The sequence below is a fragment of the Myotis yumanensis genome, unplaced genomic scaffold (genome assembly GCF_028538775.1).
Source record: "Myotis yumanensis isolate MYYU_CA2020_CCGP unplaced genomic scaffold, mMyoYum1.0.hap1 SCAF_17, whole genome shotgun sequence".
NCBI lineage: Eukaryota > Metazoa > Chordata > Mammalia > Chiroptera > Vespertilionidae > Myotis > Myotis yumanensis.
Window position 1 is genome coordinate 13,746,593 of NW_027223768.1, and position 15,850 is coordinate 13,762,442.

General features: G+C 37.4%; 1 protein-coding gene across 1 annotated transcript in view; it reads right to left on the bottom strand.

Annotated features, from left to right (window-relative positions):
* VPS45 (vacuolar protein sorting 45 homolog) overlaps positions 1–15,763 on the bottom strand; it is a 46,631-nt gene extending 30,868 nt beyond the window's left edge. Inside the window, exons 1-10 of the mRNA XM_070396948.1 lie at positions 15,595–15,763; positions 14,658–14,792; positions 12,371–12,431; positions 6,620–6,699; positions 5,324–5,392; positions 5,085–5,222; positions 4,529–4,639; positions 1,893–2,027; positions 1,354–1,467; positions 820–987 (exon numbers count right to left, since the gene is read on the bottom strand). Coding sequence (XP_070253049.1) covers positions 820–987; positions 1,354–1,467; positions 1,893–2,027; positions 4,529–4,639; positions 5,085–5,222; positions 5,324–5,392; positions 6,620–6,699; positions 12,371–12,431; positions 14,658–14,792; positions 15,595–15,687 — 1,104 coding nt within the window. The 5' untranslated portion in view covers positions 15,688–15,763. The remainder of the gene's footprint in view (positions 1–819; positions 988–1,353; positions 1,468–1,892; positions 2,028–4,528; positions 4,640–5,084; positions 5,223–5,323; positions 5,393–6,619; positions 6,700–12,370; positions 12,432–14,657; positions 14,793–15,594) is intronic.
* Positions 15,764–15,850: the final 87 nt, after the last annotated feature.

Sequence of the window (15,850 nt, forward strand, 5' to 3'; positions counted from 1 at the left end):
GTGAACTCTTTGAGGAAAAAAAATGGTATTATATTGATTTTTGTACCTGTAGATCCTCATAGCACCATGCACATGTATTCGACATTCATGTATTTGTGGAATGAAAAACAGATGTTCACGCCAAAACCGGTTTGGCTCAGTGGATAGAGCGTCGGCCTGCGGACTGAAAGGTCCCAGGTTCGATTCCGGTCAAGGGCATGTACCTGGGTTGCGGGCACATCCCCAGTAGGAGATGTGCAGGAGGCAGCTGATTGATGTTTCTCTCTCATCGATGTTTCTAGCTCTCTATCTCTCTCCCTTCCTCCCTGTAAAAAATCAATAAAATATATTTAAAAAAAGAAAAAAAAGAAAAGAAAAACAGATGTTCAGTAATGAAAAACTGAGATAATGTATTTTAATTTATTATATCTTTTAAAATCTTCCTAACGACACTGTGTGATAAATATCATTATACCTATTTTTCAAATGAGGAAACTAGTTCAGAGATAAAGCCAAAAGCTCCAGGTCACAAAGCTGGTAAGTGGCAAACCAAAAACTAAATTCCAGATCTTCTGATTTTAGTCTAGTATTCTTTCTAGTAGATCAGGCTACCCTCCTAAATATTCAATTCATTGCCTGAACCCTTTGATTGCACATTATTCTTTTGTGGCTCTTATCATGTATCTATCTTAATATTAAACTGTGTACTTGTCTCAACTCCTCGTTAGACTGTAAATTCCATGTTGGTGAAGAAGGATTACTTGCCTTAGTATCTCTTGCTCTGCCTGGCACAGTGCCTTACACATAGTAGGTGCTCATCAAATGGGACTGAATAGATACCTGGAGAGCACTAGAATGGTCATTTTGACAGGCCAGTTCTTGTTCAACCTCCGAAACCTCCAGCAGATTCCGCTCACCGACCAACCGAGACAGCTCTCCAACAACTGTCACGTGCTTTGATACAGTCCCAGACATCTTCTTGAACTGTGGGTAATTCTCAACAAAGGCCTGCCACGGGAAAAACATCAATTGGGGGTTCTGTTATTTCTTGACCAAGGATAGGCATGTATGAAGGGAAAAAAAAATCAGGGATTGTTCTGCCAAGAAAAGGGCATCTATAGCTTTCAATCACACGGCATCTGGCATTTTGTTATGCCTAGGAAGAGAAGAACTGGTATATCTAAGCAGACTTAATAGTCCAAAGGTGACTGAAGAATGGAAAGAAGTGTATGGCTTATTACGAAGTTTTCACTATATTGTTTTCTAAAGAGAAATATTATAGAAAATACCTCAAACCAAACTAAATGAATTAAGGTAGAAATAGAATAGCTCCCAAACTTGCATGTTAGTCATCCATGTACATGTTCAATTTACCTTCATGTCTGCTATTGATTCTAGTTTTTGCTGTTCTTTTGGTTTCTTCTTCTGAAAGTCTTCCATGAGATTCTTTATATTGCTACCAATCTCAGCGAAGTTCAGGTACATGTTCTGTGAAAAAGGAAGTTGGAAACACAGTTCTATCAACTAGTCTGACGTTCAGACAGTTTAAAAGAAGAAGTGAAAAAGAATTCTGAGCACAGTTAGAATTGAAGGGCAAGAAACTTCCATTATAACGAGCAAGTCTGGACATTGGTCAGGACACTGGTGATGAATACCAGTAGTATTCTCACAAAGGGCTACGGGAGGGAGGGAAGTAAGTAAATTGGGTTCTGATTTTAAAAGTGGAAAACCAAGTATGCGATTTCTATGAAAAAAATATTGTTAAAGGGGGGTCAGAACCCATGTCTGCTGCCTTCCCTTAAGATGCAGCTTATCCACATCGGATGCCTCCATCATCCTTCCACATAAATTCTCACAAGTCAATATTGACCTTCTTACATAAAAACAACTAAACTCAATTAAAAACCACTCACGTTAGCATAGAATTCATCGTTTTCCGCAGAAAGGACCACCTCTCTTAAGTCTTTACTGATGCCTGGCACTCTGGAAAGATCAATCCGATTGTTGTTTATGCCCAGAAGTTCATGGACCATGGCTTGGTATGTCCACTAGATAAAGAATCGTGACAAAAAATTTGGTAATTGACAACACATGGAAATAGTAAATGTTCAGGAAAACAAAAACGAATAACTTATTCTTAGTAATTACTCTTCTTTACATGGAGATTCTCTATTTAGTTCAAGTTTTATTGATATGGCCGAACCGGTTTGGCTCAGTGGATAGAGCGTCAGCCTGCGGACTCAAGGGTCCCAGGTTCGATTCCGGTCAAGGGCATGTACCTGAGTTGCGGGCACATCCCTACTGGGGGCTGTGCGGCACATCCCTACTGGGGGCTGTGCAGGAGGCAGCTGATCGATCTCTCTCATTGATGTTTCTAACTCTCTATCCCTCTCCCTTCTTCTCTGTAAAAATTCAATAAAATATATTTAAAAAAAAAAAGTTTTATTGATATGTTGTGCTATACTAAATATTAAGATTGTCATTTTAATTGGTTAAACATCCAAATGTCAAAATACTTTTAGATTTCTCACTTTGAAAGAAGGGCGGCAAGATTAATATTCCTGATAAAAAGGAAAATTAGATCTATCATTAGCTCCAATTTTGGCCTGTGAATTAAGGGTATATTTTTGGCTTCACGGATAGGGCTATATTGGTACTGCAGTTACAAGCTGTACCATTTCCTGTACGCTTCTGTGGTTTTCTGCAGCATGAGAAGTGTATTCTTGCAGGTCTGAGTGGTGCTATATTTATCCTGGGAACACTAATATTACCAGAAAAAACCCTTGTGAGTTGATGAAAATACACATATTCAGAAGCTTTATATTTTTACTTAAAATGAATTGTGAAGAGGGTTGGTTTCCAGTCTTACAAATGTGAACTTATTTGGTAAAACTGGAAAGGAGAACCCCCATATATTTCCTTCTGGCCATTTATCGAGAATGGGTTACTTTTAATCATAGGCCCATTGGACAAAACTAAATATTTTCCAGCAAATTACCCTCTAAATCTAGAATCTCATACTAGAAATATTTACATATGTATATCCCATCTTTTAAAAATCTAGATTTATTAAGAAATGACTTGAGGTTATAAAAGATGTTTTATTTCCTAAAATATCTGCCAGATGAATCCTCAAAACAGCCAGTTTCATTAGGGCATTTAAAATAAGCACAACCAAATGTTTTATGCTTCCATAGACAGCATCCTGTGCATGCTCTGCCATCAGCACTTACTCTATAATTAAATTATCTCTTTTCTTCTCTCCCCATTGGACCACAAGGTCTGTGAGAGAAGAGATTTTTTAACCTTTTATCGCCAGGACTTAATACAGTACCTGCCACATAACAGGTCCTTAGTGAAATCTCTTGAATGAATGGTTGCTTTTCTTTGGCAAACAGAATTATAGGCAATCTTTTCTCTTACTAATTTTTTTATATTATCAAAATTTATTTAGTGAACAAATACTACTTTGAATTTTAGGAATATAAGCCTATTGCATCATAGACAGTTGCATTCCACAGCTGCAGATCTCCCCAGCATTAACATTATTACCTATAAGCTGGGAAGGAACTGAAATATAGACCGTGCCTTTCCCTACAAATTCAAAGTCACTATTAAAAAAGCATCTACTGTGTGCAAGGCTCTGTGCTTGTACTTGCATTAGAGCAAACACTGGCAAGACAGTCTGCCTTGAAGGAATATGTAACCTAGGAGAGTGTGAAAACAAAGGTTCAGCATGGTGAGTGCAGCGCGAGACACATGAGACACACAAAGTTGCCAGAAATCTTAGGGAAAAAAGGACATGTCTGACTAAAAGAAAAAAGGCTTCAAGATGTTTCGAGTGATTTTTAAAGAGAAGAACTCTGATAGGTGAAGTTGGGAAGACAAGGTATTCCAAACATTCCAGAGCTAAGATGGGTCACAACATGAATAAAATGATGGCAGGAAACCATGCGTGGCATATCTGCACAGTCATGAGCTGTAGGTTTTGTACAAGGTTGGGCCCATATTGTGAAGGCTCTTGGATGTCAAGATCAGGCGTCTGTATTTAACTCAGTAGGCAAATGGGAACCAATGAAGATTTCTAAGCCAGCCGTAAACAGGATCAGAACTGTGCTTTGGGGAAATTAATTTAACAAGATTGTGTCTGTGAAATATATTAGAGTGGGATGAAATGTAAAGTGGGGATTAAGTAGGTGACTATTTCAGTATTCCCATGAATGATTTGGGTCGACATCAAGGTAACAGCAGTAGAATGGAAAAGAGCAGACAAACACTGGAAAAGTAGAGTCTATAGGACCTAGAAGTTGCCCTGATTCGGGGTTGGGGTGGTGGTAGAAAGGGACAGGAAGGATGAGGCAGAAGAAAGAGTCAAGGATTATTGTGGCTAGAAGAATAGTGATATCAAAAAACCAAGAAATATAAGGCAAAAACAAGAGCTGAAAATAAGGAGGCAAATAAATGGGCCATCCTGTTCATTTCCACATCTGCATTTTGATGAACAGCACTTGCAATTATCCTTATGTTATGCTAACAAAGGTTTCTGCACCTGGTTTAGCAATGGGGTGATGGCATCATCGCAGCGATCTAAAATAAGCAGCAATGGAGGAACCTCAGTCCGCCGGAACTCAAATAGTTCATACTCTTTAGTGATGACTTGCTGTGGGTGAGAAAGAGTTTGGTCAACCAATTAGCTGCAGATAGCAATGATATAAATAGTAAATTCATACATAAAAACTACATTTAACAAAAGTTCTTTGCACCTTCATGGCCTTCCATAAAAAAAACTTGATAAAGTTTAATAACATTCTATTTAAGAGGATAGAATTTGAAACTCTATTTCACAGGTGATTTGATTGGATCAAATTAAGTTAAATAGCTTGGAAATGTTTCTTAGGTTACACCTAAGAATTTTAACTTTAATTTGTCGCTTTTTTGTTGTCATCATTGTTACTTTTGGTTTTGAATTACAAAGACCTACTTCTTTGCCAATAAACCTAACACCTCATCTCCTTGGTTGTAGATAAATATTCCTTTGGTTTTTGAAATATGATGAGGAAATGAATGGTCTTGATGTTCTGGAACCAGGCCAGGGAATGCCATACCTTAACACATTCGGCAAGTCTCTTTGCTGCCTCTGATGAAAGCTGATAACGAATCATAGGGCATTTCTTCAGGGATAAAAGGAGAGCCGTCAGTCCTTGAGTTGTTCTGGACAGCTGGGCTGGGTCCCAATTTCGACCCTTTTTAAATATTCAGAGAAAATACTTAAATTTTTTCTTATTTGCTGAATTAACTCCCTCCTAATAAATAAACTAAAAAAAAAAATCCTTTCCTTCCATACCTGGCAGCAACCCAAAATATTGAGGGAAAACAAATGTGGATTCACAGCAATGTAATCACCATAAAATTCCTGCAAATAAAGCACCAAGATCAGCCAGTCATATTCCATAAACTCCAACTGTATCATGCAGCAATATTTTCACATGTGATATAGTCAAATTTGAGGAAATGTAAGTGTAAAAGATAGAACAATTTATCAATGAAAAGTTAACAAAAAGTCAATGTGGGGAAATTAATAAAATAATTATAAAACAGCAGCAATAATAAATCTTAAAAAAAAACCCACAAAAGTTATAGAAGTATACATATTATATGCCTGGAGACTTTTGGACTTATCAATTAGTAAAAATAAAACATTGCTATAGGGTATACAATGTTACACTCAAAGGAAAAAGAACTTTGCTTTCCAGTGCATTCTCATGAGAGAATATGATTCAAAAGAGGTCATTCTTTTTTATTCATTTTTCATCTAGAATATCCAAAACTTGTTTATTTGTGGTCCTGAATACAATATTCTGCAATTAGCTGATAAATGTATTCAAACGTTTGTGATAAATGTATTGGAGAACACTAAACTATTTAAGAAGGGTAACATGGTATGTTCTAATGTGATGTATTAGATAGCATGTAGAATAAATATTTAGGAGTTTCCAAATTTTAACCTAATGACAAATGTCTGCTTATTATTCCCAAAGCAAGATAACCACAAACAGAACTTCAACAAACCCCATTCACATCCTTTACTTCCTATTCTATCCCAATTAAACTTGGTCCTAATAGATGAACATTCTTTTAAAATATATTTTTATTGATTTTCGAGAGGAAGGGAGAGAGAGAAATATCTGTGATGAGAGAGCATCATCAACCAACTGCCTTCTGCATGCCCCCTACTGGGGACCAAGCCCACAACCCGGGTATATGCCCTGACCAGGAATCAAACCCATGACCTCTTGGTTTCTGGGTCGATGCTCAACTACTGAGCCAAACCGGTTAGGGCTAGATGAACATTCTTATAGGGTGGCTCATAAAACTATCATAGGACATTTTGATTCTGTCCCCAACCCTGTGAAACTCTTCCTACTAATAGTGGGATCCACTGACTCCTTTAATCTGTTCCCATCCAATTTGATATATCTTCCAAACTTTCTAAATATAAGTATAGTCTGGTGCAATGCACATTGATTGTGTCTGATGAGTAGCCTCCATTCTTTTGAGACAGCACTTTCCGTACTTTTAGACTCAAATCTTTAGTAAAAAGGGCCAATATAAGAGACGAGTTAGAGGACCAATATGTTACCTGAACCTCAGCCACAACTTCCTGTTCATCAGCTTCAGCTAATGACTTCACATCACTCTTGCTGATCACATTACTGAAATCTGAAACAGACATATAAGTTGTTATTGACTAGAAGATCATAGTTGCTGCAATTAGACATAAATGGGCCTGACAGTTAAAGCCTAATGAATAAGGGAAGTTTAGTACACATTGTAGTAGATGTCAAAGCTGAACAACTTCAAATTGAAACGAGCAGCACAAAGATGTTTAAATCCATAGATTCATAATAGTAATTTTTTTTTTAAAAAAGGACCACCATTGTGCCATAGCTGGTTTGGCTCAGTGGATAGAGCATCGGCCTGTGGACTGAAAGGTCCCAGGTTCAATTCCGGTCAGGGGCATGTACCTTAGTTACGGGCAATTCTCCAGTAGGGAGTGTGCAGGAGGCAGCTGATCGATGTTTCTCTCTCATCGATGTTTCTAACTCTCTATCTCTCTCCCTTCTTCTCTATAAAAAAATCAATAAAATATATTTAAAAAATAAAAATAGCCGAAACCGGTTTGGCTCAGTGGATAGAGCGTCGGCCTGCGGACTGAAGAGTCCCAGGTTCGATTCCGGCCAAGGGCATGTACCTGGGTTGTGGGCACATCCCCAGTAGATGTGCAGGAGGCAGCTGATCGATGTTTCTCTCTCATCGATGTTTCTAGCTCTCTATCTCTCTCTCCCTTCCTCTCTGTAAAAAATCAATAAAATATATTTAAAAAAATAAAAATAAAAATAAATAAATAAAAATAAAAATATATAGAATAAAATAAAAAAGGACCACCATTATAAGCATTGGAGGATGCTAGGGAACCAAGTCTTATACTGAAAATAGAAGGAAAGGGTAACATGGTAATAAAAAAAGGGAAAGAAGTAAGCTTTTATCCTTTTATACATAAACTGTACCACCAGATAACCAAATAGTAGATGAGGAGAAATTTCTCTTTATAGAAATATTCCAGCTGAAAAATAAAGAAGGAATGATAATGATATGACAGAATTAAAACAATATTTTTATCAGCCCCTAATGAATCAATGGTTGGACCTAGGCATTGAGCATCAACCACTGCTAATATCACAGTAAGAGACGATCAGTGGAAGTACACCACACTACCTATGAAGTATTCTTGTCAAAAAGAAATAAAATCTGAGTCTAATTAAACCTCTACATCCAGGTACCAACTTACAGAAACTGGAGGAGAGAGGAGCATTTTAAACTGCAAAGAGCCTGGCCCGCGTGGCTCAGTGGTTGAGCATCGACCTATGAACCAAGAGGTCATGGTTCCATTCCTGGTCAGGGCACATGCCTGGATCTCCAGTGGGGGCGTGCAGGAGGCAGCCAATAAATGGTTCTCTCTTGTCATTGATGTTTCTCTCTCTCTCTCCCTCTCCTTTCCTTTCTGAACTCAATAAAACATATTTTTTAAAAAATAAATCAACTGCATGGTGATACAATCAGCAAGATCCAGGCTATAGGAAACTTTAACAGAACAACCTGGTTTCTTCAATAAATAAATTGCACAGGAGAGATAACCAAGAAAAGAGCAAAGAAACTTAAACAGTTTATCAACCAATAGCAATGTGTGGACCCTTACTATGATCCTGATTAAAACAAACCATGGGGGGATGGGGAGGGGGCAAGACATGAGAGAATTTGAACACTGAATGAATATTTAAAAAATAGAAATTAGCCAGCATCGGTTTGGCTCAGTGGATAGAGCATCAGCCTGCGGACTGAAGGGTCCCAGGTTCGATTCCGGTCAAGGGCATGTACCTTGGTTGCGGGCACATCCCCAGTGGGACATGTGCAGGAGGCAGCTGATCAATGTTTCTCTCTCATCGATGTTTCTCACTCTCTATCCCTCTCCCTTCCTCTCTGTAAAAAACCAATAAAATATGTAAAAAAAAATAAAATAAAATAAAAAATAGAAAGAATTTTTTATTATGTGGGTATACTAGTAATGTTTTTAAAAACAAGTCCTTGTCTTTTAGAGATGCATAATGAAATATTATGGATAAAGTCATATTATATATTAGATTTCCTTCAAAATTATATTGGTGGGGGAGTAGGTGGTAGTAAGGCTAAAACAAGATTCGCCATAATTATTGAAATTAAGTGATGGGTACATTGGAATTTATTATACTAATCTGTCTACTTTTATATATACTTTGAAAGGAGCCTGTTATACAAGATATTTATTCAGTAGACATAAAATTATAGAAAATTAAAATTATAAAAAATAATGAGCAGAAGGCAAGCTAAGTGCTAAAATAAACTGTGATGAAAGTTTGTAATAAATAAAATTACTATATATAAACATTTTCATTTATTTCAATCTAAATAACTAAAGAAAATTGTGAAATTGATTGCTTCACCCAGGAAATTTCAATTGGCTTTAGTGCTAACCACTTTAATATATATGTATGTAATTTTTTTCTTCTACTTCATAGATTTACAGTTCAAATCAATCTTTAGAACCAGAAAAGTAAATATTAGATTTATTATTCATTATTAATCTGAATTGCTGCATCAAAGAACTCTCTTTAGAGGAAAAAGGAACCTTTTACCTCATGACCTATTCAATTTTTAGCTAAGTGACACAGCAAAAGAGTGATTCTGTTAGATGTTCACTTACATTTAAATTTGGTAGCACAGGGAATCAATCTCTCTGCCTCTGTGCCTATCTATCTATCATCTACCTATCACTGAGTACAAAATATCTACACTTTCCCAAGTATTTAGCTTGTGATAAGACTAAAAAATACTGGAATGACTACACATTTATCAAATGGCTAAAATAAAAAATAGGGACAACACCAAATGCTTGTGAGAATACAAAGAAACTGGATCACCTGTACATAGCTGGTGGAAAAGTAAAATGGTATAGTTACTCTAGAAAACATGTGGCAGTTTCTTAAAACATCAAACATGCAACTACTACGTAACTCAGCAATTGCTCTCCTGGTTCATTATTTATTACAGAGAAATGAAGACTTATGTTCGCACAAACACATGTACACAAATGTTTTTAAGAGCTTTCTCTGTAGAACTGGAAATAAGTCAAATGTCCTTCAAACAGTGAATAGTTGCCCTGACTGGTTTGGCTCGGTGGATAGAGCGTCGGCCTGCGGACTGAAGAGTCCCAGGTTCGATTCCGGTCAAGGGCATGTACCTTGGTTGCGGGCACATCCCCAGTGGGGAGTGTGCAGGAGGCAGCTGATCGATGTTTCTCTCTCATCGATGTTTCTAACTCTCTATTCCTCTCTCTTCCTCTCTGTAAAAAATCAATAAAATATATTAAAAAAAAAAAAAAAGAAGTGAATAGTTAAACAAACTGTGGTACATCTATACGACAGAATACTACTCAGTAATAAAAACTATTGATAGATGGAACTTGAATTAACCTCTTACGCTGAGTAAAAAAAGAAAAAAACAATCCCTGAAGTTTATATGCTATATGATTCCACTTAACCTTCTTGAAATGACAAAATTACAGAAATGGAGAACAGATTGTGGTTTCCAGGGGTTAATGAGGAGGTTGAGCGGAAGGGAAGTGTCTAAAAAAGGACAATACAAGGGATCCTTATGGAGATGAAATGCTTTGTATCCTGACTGTATCAATGTCAAAATTCTGGATGTGATACTGTATTATAGCTACCTAAGATACTACATGGGGGGAAAGTGGGCAAAGGATATACAGCAGGGGTGGGCAAACTTTTTGACTCGAGGGCCACAATGGGTTCTTAAACTGGACCGGAGGGCCGGAACAAAAGCATGGATGGAGTGTTTGTGTGAACTAATATAAATTCAAAGTAAACATCATTACATAAAAAGGTACGGTCTTTTTTTTTTTTTTTTTTTAGTTTTATTCATTTCAAACGGGCCGTAGTTTGCCCATGGCTGATATACAGGATTTCTGTATTAGTCTTATAACTATACTAGAGTCCCAGTGCATGAAATTCATGCACCCAGTGGTGGAGGGGGTTCCTCAGGCCGGCCTGCGCCCTCTTGCAATCCGGGAGCCCTCGGGAGGCGCTGCTGCGGAGGTGGGAGAGGCTCCTATAACCGCCACTGAGCTCACCAGCCGTGAGCCTGGCTTCTGGCTGAGCAGTGCTCCCTCTGTGGGAGCACACCAACCACCAGGGGGCAGCTCCTGCATTGAGTGTCTGCCCCCTGGTGGTCAGTGCGCATCATAGTGACCAGTTGTTCCACCTTTTGGTCAATTTGCATATTAGCCTTTTATTATAGAGGCTGTGAATCTACAGTTCTCTCAAAATAAAATGTTTCATTAAAAAAGAAAACCCGTGCCCTATGTGGTTTGGCTCAGTGGATAGAGCATCAGCCTGTGGACTGAAGGTCCTGGGTTCAATTCTGATCAAGAGCACATTCCTGGGTTGCAAGCTGGGTCCCCAGTAGGGGGCGTGCAGGAGGCAGCTGGTCAATGATTCATTCTCATCATTTATGTTTCTATCTCTCTCTCTCCTCTCCCTTTTTCTCTGAAATGAATAAATATATATTTTTTAAAAAAAGGAAACCTGTGACTATTAGTAAAAACCAACCAACCAAAACAAAAATAGGAACACTGAAACTAATAAAATTACCTATTTTTACCTCTAGAGGTTGTTTTAAGGGCCAAATGAAATAATATATAAGAAAGTTCTTTATAAAATACAAACTCTTATCACAAATGTTAGTTTTTGGTACCATTGTTAAATTGTAGTATATGCTAAAGAAAGTATGTATATCACAGACTATAGTCTAAACCAGCCGTGGGCAAACTACGGCCCGCGGGCCGGATACGGCCCGTTTGAAATGAATAAAACTAAAAAAAAAAAAGACCGTACCCTTTTATGTAATGATGTTTACTTTGAATTTATATTAGTTCACACAAACACTCCATCCACGCTTTTGTTCCGGCCCTCTGGTCCAGTTTAAGAACCCATTGTGGCCCTCGAGTCAAAAAGTTTGCCCAAACCCTAAAACTCCAAAGTCTTCAACTTCTCAAATGCCCTACATACTGAGTGTTAAGTTTTGTCCTTGGTTTTAGAAATGGCACAAATAAACTATAATAAACTATAAAGATCAGTAACGACATCTAGAGGAGAATCGATGTAACTGCCAAAGCAGAATGTATTACATTAAAAAAAAATCAAATCTGTATAACGATATAGTAACCACAAAACTAGTTTGTTTCCAGGCCTCTACTTCTCTATCCCTGGCCCCACCCACCACCACCAAAGTTAGGCACATAAGAGATATCTACCTGATGACTTGTACTTAAAGTACTACATAAATTAGCAACGAGAAGTGAAATGTTTTTATCTGGTATGTAAAGTAAATCTCTGCCTTTCCAACAAACTCAAGTATATCCTCTCTCCAAGTAAACAAATTAGCTTCTATGCCTCAGTTCATAAAAGTGTAAAACAGGAATAAGAATACACTTTGTGAAAATTAGCTACTAGTCCTTATGACTTCTTGCCTTACAAAGAATTTTAAAAGGCAAAGTTAAACAAATTTTTTTTTACCCAAGCAATTAATGGTGAATGGAAATCACATTTAGCTTTCTGAAATAGAATGTTATAAGACTTTTAAATTTTGAAAGAACATTAAAAAAAACAGACTTTTTTAGTGAAAGATTCAATTAACTTATTGATGATACAAAGAGACCAACAGAGCATTCTAGCTAGGATATAGTTATATGATTGAATAGGTGAAATAACATACTTACAAATAAAATATATACTGTATTTGGGTCTTCGGAGCTCCTGAATCAGATAATCCACATTCTCCTAGAAAATAACAAACAAATAAAATATGAAAATTGCTTCAGTGAAAAGCTAATAAACATCATCTATTGATTTATTTAAGTATTTACTGAGAGTCTAGTGCAGGGGTCCTCAAACTATGGCCCGCAGGCCACATGCAAATACAAATATTGTATTTGTTCCCATTTTGTTTTTTTACTTCAAAATAAGATATATGCAGTGTGTATAGGAATTTGTTCATAGTTTTTTTTAAAACTATAGTCCGGCCCTCCAACGGTCTGAGGGACAGTGAACTGGCCCCCAGTTTAAAAAGTTTGAGGACCCCTGTTATAGAATATCAAAACATGTCTAGACCTTTTAAAACCCATCGTCAAGATAAAATATAACTAATTATATTTGGCTTTTAACTTATTGGGACCTAAGACTGCACAGTTTCAATGTTTGGGAAGTATTTGCAAATAGTAGGCTAAGACCCTTTTTATAATTACATTATTTTAAAGTAAAATATGAAATTTAGAAGTAAAACAATTGATTTTTATATGGTCAAAACATTAGAATTCCCGTTATATAAATTATAATGCAGGTCTTATCTATTTTTGATATTATAACACAGGGTTAAATTTCAGTATAAATTTGGTCCCCAAACTATACATAAAATATCATTTTTGAATGTTAAAAAAACCAGTTTCCTTACAGAATTAAAAGTAATGTAAGCAACGCACATTGCTTGTTAAGCGGAAAAAATATTTTGAAAATTATCATTTAGATTAAAAATATCTTAAAAAGTAACCTTATAATGGAATCTTAAGGAAAATTTGCTTTTAAGAACATATATTGAGTATGAGAGACTATATACATATATATACATTCATATACTCTCACATATATATGTGTGTGTGTGTGTGTATGTGAAAGAGGTTCTCCAATAAAAATGTTAGGAAATGATGCACTAGGTGATCTCTAAGATCCTTCTCACAACCTGAATGTTATGACTAAGATTTACAAATGTGAAACAACTGGAAACTATTATAACACAGTATTCATTAATTCAGGAATGGCTTATTGAGTATACACTATGTGGCAGGCATTGGAGACATAATAGTGTGACCAAACAGACCCATCTCTATTCTCATGAAGCTTACTGTTGGTAGGTGAGATAGATATTAATCAGACAGAAAATATAATACTTCAACCATGACAAATAATAGGGAGAGGAAGATGGTGCTGTAATGCTTATAACAAGGGGGGTTGACCTGGTCAGCAAGGCCAGGGAAGTTTTGCTTGCAGTGAAGAAGTTCCCAACAGAGAAAGAGCCTGTGCAAAGGTCCTGTGGCATGATGGAATATAGTGTACTGAAACATTAGTGTGACTAAGAGCAGAAGGGGGAATGGTTTGAAATGAGGCTGTAGAAATGATAGGAACTAGACCACACGGGATCTTGCAGACCACAATTAAGGAGTTTTGTCTTTATTGTAAAAGTAATGAGAAGTCATTCAAGGTTTCCAAGTGGGGAGAACACGATCAGATTTGTATTTTGGAAAATACATAATGTACAAGCATGGCAAAAGAGTATATTGAAGAACAGGAATATAAAGTAAGAGAGTATACAAAATAAGATTGAAACAGTTAAGGGTTTTTAAAGGAGGACTTAAGCAAGATTTAGATGTTGGACAAAGACTGATGGAAGGCTAAAGAATCTCTAATGAGGCCAGAGAAGAGAAATGAGAGTACAGAGGGATGATACAAAGGCCTAGGGTCTATAGTGGAGGAGCAGAGGTGGGACACTGGAGTTTGGATACCTAAGGGCAGACGAGACCAGTTAAAGGAGTGCTTTGAAGACTAGGCTACTAAATATAGATTTAATCATGGAAGTAAAATTGAGCCATTACAGGTTTCTGAGCATAGATGTGAAGAAAATGATAAAAACTCAAAACATTGACATAAGTATATAAGATTAAGTGGCAATGCTACTTAGTGAGAGGAGGTTAATCCAGGAATAAAGTGATGTGGGTCTCTGTGAGGGTAGTAGCTTTGAAAGTAGCTGAGAACCTAAAAGACATTTTGAAGGAAAACACTGGCTGTAAGGAGTAAACTGAGATATGGGAAGGAGGAGAGTCAAGATTTTAACTCTGATAAACCAGATAATTACGATGCCACAAATGATAATACAAATTTATTTTGCCTTCTTAATGCCTTGAGATCATAGCGTTCTGTATTTGCCTGGGCAGATGGCAGTTCAGTATGTAGTACCTTCGTAGGTCGAAGAAAACAAATTGCTTTCAGGTGTTTCATGACCTCCCGATTCGCAGAATCAATGCGTTCAAAAAGGTACACTTCCTTCTGAAGAATCTCTGATTGTGTGTATACCATACTCACTATACCAGTCTGTAAAGAAAAAATAATTACTAATATTATGATGGTCCAGAATAATAAAAACAAGCAACAATACCATAAGGCTTAAACTTTTTTTTTTCCATTACTATTTAACTGGATACCTTAAGTACTAACATATGTAATAATATTTACTGAGCATCCAAACATGTATGTAATGTACCATAATGCTCTCTGTAAATGTGGACAATCCATACATGCCCCCCTCCATTTTTCTATCACCTTAAAGAGGTGTTTAAAAAAAAAATCTGCAATTAACAAATAATAAATAACCTGTCATCTCAGCTTGAGCTCCAACATCTTTACTTTAAAAACACAGTGTTGCCCTAGCTGGTTTGGCTCAGCGGATAGAGCATCCGCCTGCGGACAAAGGGTCCCGGTTCGATTCCAGTCAAGGGCACACGCCTGGGTTGCGGGCTTGATCCCCAGTAGGGGGTGTGCAGGGGGCAGCCTAACAATGATTCTCTCTCATCATTGATGTTTCTATCTCTCTCTCCCTCTCCCTTCTTCTCTGAAATCATTAAAAATATATTAAAAAATAAAATAAAAATAAAAACACAGTGTTGAGTAGAAATAACAGGATCACCCCAAAGAGAAAAAAAAAATCTCTGGCAGTGGTTAAAGCCATTTAGTCTGAAAACCGACTGGGCAAGCTGAATACAACCTTTCAATTCCGTACAGAACCGACCCTCCTTTAAAAATCTTTAATTGAATACCAAATCCCCCAGTGGAATGTGACCGGCTATCGTCAGGGAGGGAGGATTCCCGCACGAACCCTGAGCAGAAGCAAACTCACCGTCTCTTTATCCATGAGCAGCACTTTCATGCCCGGCCCGCTGTCCTCTATCATTTTGGAAATGTACTGCTTCACAGCCAGAACCACGTTCATGGTGGCGAACTGACAGGTGAGCCCCACAGCCCTTCCCGCCCCCTTTTCTTCTGGCTACATGCACCCCCGGCTTCTCGGCCAGGTCTCCGCCGCTTCCTCCCCGCCCAGCCTCGGCTTCCGGAAGTCCGGGCAGCCGCGCTGCTGGGACTTGTAGTTCCGCCGC